Raw genomic sequence first — 5,177 nt, forward strand, 5'->3', positions numbered from 1 at the left:
AGCATTTTTCTGCATTATTTTCAGATTCATGCTTTACCTTTTGCAAAAAGTGTATGTAATTTTAGATTGCTTGCTTCTAGTTAAAAGATCTTTATAAATTTCCTTATATGGTGCTAAGCACTTATGGAATAAGGAAAAAACATCTGGCAACACCAGAAGCAGAAGCGCCGAGATATGGCAAAATTGAAACAATTTTCGCGAAGAACCATATGTATCGAGACGAGAAAAGAAAATTTATACACTGAAGTACTAATAGTTCACGAAAATAATAATTTTCGTGAACTATTAGTACTTAAGCATGTAAAAATTTATTACATTTCATGTCGTATGAGGGTTATACCCAATTCTCGAACCGTGTCAGAGTGAATCCATGCTATATAAGTGCCGTGTTATACGGGGGATGGTACCAATTCTCGAACCGTGTTAGAGTGAATCCGTGCTATAAAAGTACCGTGTTATACGGGGGATGGTACCAATTCTCGAACCGTGTTAGAGTGAATCCGTGCTATAGAAGTGCCGTGTTATACGGGGGTTACCTGTAGTATTCGTTATGGCCACTGCTCAAATTTCCTTCAAAAGTATTAACAATTTCTTCGAGCTGTTCTTCGGTTTCAATATTTGCGATTTGTTCGCCAGGCAAAGATGACGATGCTATGTGTCTTTTTGGTTTAATGCCAAACATGGCTTCATACGGACTTTGGCATATTCCTTAGTGATATGTAGTGTTCTTGGTAAATTGTACAAAGGGCAAACCGTCTGACAATTTATTTGTATTGTTATCGTTCATGCATGCAGTTAACATATTTTGTATATCCTGATTGATCCTTTCAACTGAGCCTTGTGTTTGATTATGACGAGACTTTCCATGAACTATCTTAACAGTTCGGATATGACTCGATTACAGAATCCCCTACCATTATCTGAATGCAATAAAGCTGGGGCACCAAATGTTAAAAATATTCGAAGAAGGTGATATGCTACTTCTTCAGCTGTCTTAGTTTTCAAAGGTAGTAGCTGGACAAATTTCGTTAAATGATCTTGATACACCATTATGAACTTATATTCACCATCCTTGTGTGACTACAGGTCTATCAGATCGACTTGACATTTTGAGTTTAACTCCGAACTGACCATTGGTTTCACAACAATACCGTTTTTAGGTGCACTATGTTTCATTTGACTATGTTTACATAAATTTAAATACAACATTACAACTTCATGTGTAATATTTTTGTATTTAAGTTGCAATTCTTTAAGCATACGTGTTCTTCCTCCATGGCCTGTTCTGCTGTGAGTTTCAGATAGTATACTGAACAATTCATCATTGGTAACATAATACTGTATATTCGTTTCTCCTGGTTAGAATGGTACAATTAATTTCTCTTCATCATTAATTTTTAAAATGTCAAAACGTTTTAATCGTCTGTAATCCAAAGGTGTGCTGCACTTAGTTNAATAATAAATGTAGCCGCTGTGATAAATGGGCGCATTGTTCTTGTGCCAATATTGAAGAAAACGACAGTTTAACCATTTTAATTTGTCCTTCTTGTATACGAAAAATAATATCCTCATCTTACCCCACGGGCGGGGCAAGATGGCGCATTTACGTATAATTTTAAAATATTAAATTTTCTTGTTTTTAAAAACGTTTTTTAAAAATTAAATTATGTATTATATATTACCACATGTTGTGGTTGCCGAGAATGAAAAAATTATTGTACTCATTAAAGTGGCTGCCATCTTATGACTTTTCAAACCTTAACGTCCTCATTCTTCCCCACCTTCCCCTATGTGTAGCAAGAGATCGAATCCAAAACTCCTTGTTTTGCTTTTGCACTCCTTTCAAAATCTGGATCATTCCCTACAATTTGATCAATGATTTCGGTTATCGTTACCAAACTTTACTAACGAAATCTTTGGAAAAATTCTTTGGGTTCTTCATTTTCAGAATCACTATTTTCTAGTTCTACATGAATTCCTTGTTCTGCCAGTTATTAAATGTCGTCATTAGTAAGGCTCTCACCAGAAATCTGCAGTAACTCCTCAATATCCTGCTCGTCTACATCTAGTCCTGTTGTATCGATTAGGTTGACAATTTGGTCAACCTAACTATACAGCGATAGGCTCTTCTCGTTGAGAATCCTTGGATACCTTCAGCCATAACTTCTTCCGCACTCCGTTCGTGCATTTATCAGTTAATTCTTGCCAACAAAATCGATATTGCCTATGGCATCCATGATGTTATATTTTTTCCGAAATTGCATTAAACAAACATAGATTTAGGGGAAATACAGCGCTACTACGAATTGCCACCTTTTGCTGATTGGTTCGTGTTTGGAAATAATCGTATTATATACGAATCAGTGAAATGCCGCGATAATTTGAATTAGTGTAAATTTTGAGCTTTTATTAGCTTCGAGGATCAGACCGTGTCATATCGAATCAGCGTTAAACGAGGTCTTATTGTAAATCTACAAAAAATAATAATTATCGAGAATTATTTATTAATGTTTCTTCTTATTTTTAGAATTATTCGACTTTTCGAAGCGGGAATTATTAATAAAGTCGAAGGATTGGAAAGAGAAATGACACCACCAAAATCATCTAAATTTCGTTCTTTGACTCTCGATGATTTCTTCAGTCCATTCATTTTACTTGTAATTGGATATATATTGTCTACAATCTGTTTCATTATTGAATTTCTGTTTTGCCGAAAAACATCTTTCTTGCAATTATTATAAATTTAACTAATTACTTATTACGCTTGAAACTTCTCGAATTGAATGCAATTCGTTGCTATTCACAAATAATGCAAATTAAATCAATTAAGATAAGACATAAATAAATAAATTCTATCAAAATTAACATATAAAGTCCTATATCAATCAATCAATTCTTTATTGTATGAACTTTACTTAGTTACAAGGGGGTAAATTGTTACAAAAACAAAAATTAATACTAATATAATGTTTAACAAGTTAATAATTTAGTACAAAATAACACAAAGTAAAATATAGAGTAATAATGAGTTTTTGAGAAGTATGATATATTAATATCTTTTCAAGTCTTAAACCTTATTAAATACTTGTCCCTACTGGCTTTAAATTTTACACAATGAAGTACGTGTTCCCAAGTTTCTTATACGTGCGTAGTACAATTACTACATATTTTTTCAGGATCTATATTGATATTATACGTTAAGATATAATTTTGACCGCATCTCAAAAAAAATAATTAATCGTTAATAGGCAGACAAGTCAAAGTCCGCGAAAGATGTTTAAGACAATGTTTTTTACTTCATATAATCTAAAACATGTCAGCAGATACCATCCTCTCAATGTATCTGAAGTCATTCCTTATCGAGTTCCCTTACAATGTTAAATCAGGTAGAGCAATATCTATTAGAGTATACCAAGTATTCAATATATTTCATAGGGGAGTGTTCAAATGTATAAAGCTGTTATGGGTTCTATACACTTCTATTCGTCTTTCTGAAGTAGTCTTTTACGCTATGATGTCTACAGGGCAACCCTATTCTAATTTTACTACAGTCTGAAAAAGAAAGCATTATAAATTTTTTAATCTAAATATTCACAGAGATTCCAACAAGCTGTTGCTTGACCATAAACCCACCGCATCATTCTATCTCCCTTCTTATCATTCCTTTAAATCAGCCATATTTAATTTGCATTGCTTCTCTAATGTAATTTGAATTTCTTCAATCAATTTTTTCAAAGAATTTTTTGACATTACATGTGCATCTTGAAAAGAGGATTATCCTTCTTCCATCGTCTAAAAAATAGTAATCAAAACAAAGCGTGCAAAACACTCTTTAACAACACTCACAAGACAACAAATTATATATACGTTGGTAAAAAATACACAATATTATATTTATATCTTATCATACAACATAGAATTAGTGAACGCAAAAGGAGTTAACTGAACTAGTTCTATTAAACTGGTAATAAAGTATAATTATCAATCATCATGAAGGAGTTTTCTCTGATAAGCAGAATAGAACATACACGTAAACAGGTTATTCCCTTATTCCCTGTTTTGAGAGGAAGGTTTCAGGGAGCATGACAGCTTCATAACAAGGAAAAGTAAGTACAAAGAAGCTTCTTCGAATGAACGTAGTACCTTTATATCTCCCTACTCCTCGTTAATGTTCTTGGAGAACTTGCTCATTCTTATTATCGATCACTAAATCAATACTGATTTAGTGATCGATATTATATATTGTATATATATATATACAATATATAAAAGTACGAAGTGGCAATATATATATAAAAGTATATATTGCCACTTCGTACCAGGCTCACACCTAATTCCTGTTGAAATGATTTTGTTTACATATTTTAATTTTATTATTTTTTAATTAATTAATTGTATTTTACTTTTATTTATTCGTTTATTTTACTTTTATTGTTTATTTATTTCTTATTTTAAGTATGTGAAAACAGTATTTATTTAGATATTTATTTTGCATTGAATTTTGGAAATGCCATCAAGCAGTTGATTTTCACCCAGCAGTTGATAATAAGCCCAAAGGACACTTAAAAAATACAAAAAGACATTCGGAAAATAACGTACAAAGCAACAACGCAATACATAAAAAATATTTTAGAAATACAGCAGAACCTCGATTATCCGGACCTCTATTATCCGGATTTTCGATTATCCGGATTGTTCAAAATAAACAAAAATTTTATAAATTTGCTGATTTGCACTTGGCGAATTACGATACTGTTTATGTACGTGATGGAATGCATAACTTTTTTTGTTTCAACAACGTCTCACGCAGCACAGTGGTCATAAACTCTTAATATATTTTATGTAGTAATAAAAATATAACTTGACATACGTATTTATAAATAATTTATATTCAAATTACATCATTTCTATGACCAAGTGCGGCGTATGGGCAACGTGGGCCACCGCCTATGCCTCGCGGTCCATAGGGCCTCGCGCCTCGAAGGTTTATGCATTACTTAAAAGCCGCGAACGCGAAGAAAAAAATTTACTCGTCATAAAACGATAAATAGTTTGTCAAATTTTTATTCATAAAAATGCAGTTTCAACTGCTTTTTATTTTATAAAATCCGTCTTCTTGCGCCACCAGAGGGCCTTTTAAACAATAGGTAGTCTGTTAGCGTTGGTCAGTAGTAGTC

The 5,177-nt window shown here is 32.5% G+C and overlaps 1 protein-coding gene across 1 annotated transcript in view; it reads left to right on the plus strand.

The window, feature by feature from the left end:
• Nucleotides 1-2,760, plus strand: part of LOC111636313 (glutamate receptor ionotropic, kainate 2-like) — a 7,619-nt gene extending 4,859 nt beyond the window's left edge. Inside the window, exon 3 of the mRNA XM_023381530.1 lies at nucleotides 2,528-2,760. Coding sequence (XP_023237298.1) covers nucleotides 2,528-2,741 — 214 coding nt within the window. The 3' untranslated portion in view covers nucleotides 2,742-2,760. The remainder of the gene's footprint in view (nucleotides 1-2,527) is intronic.
• Nucleotides 2,761-5,177: the final 2,417 nt, after the last annotated feature.

The sequence above is a fragment of the Centruroides sculpturatus genome, unplaced genomic scaffold (assembly GCF_000671375.1).
Source record: "Centruroides sculpturatus isolate CEXI.00-Female unplaced genomic scaffold, Cexi_2.0 scaffold936, whole genome shotgun sequence".
Taxonomy (NCBI): domain Eukaryota; kingdom Metazoa; phylum Arthropoda; class Arachnida; order Scorpiones; family Buthidae; genus Centruroides; species Centruroides sculpturatus.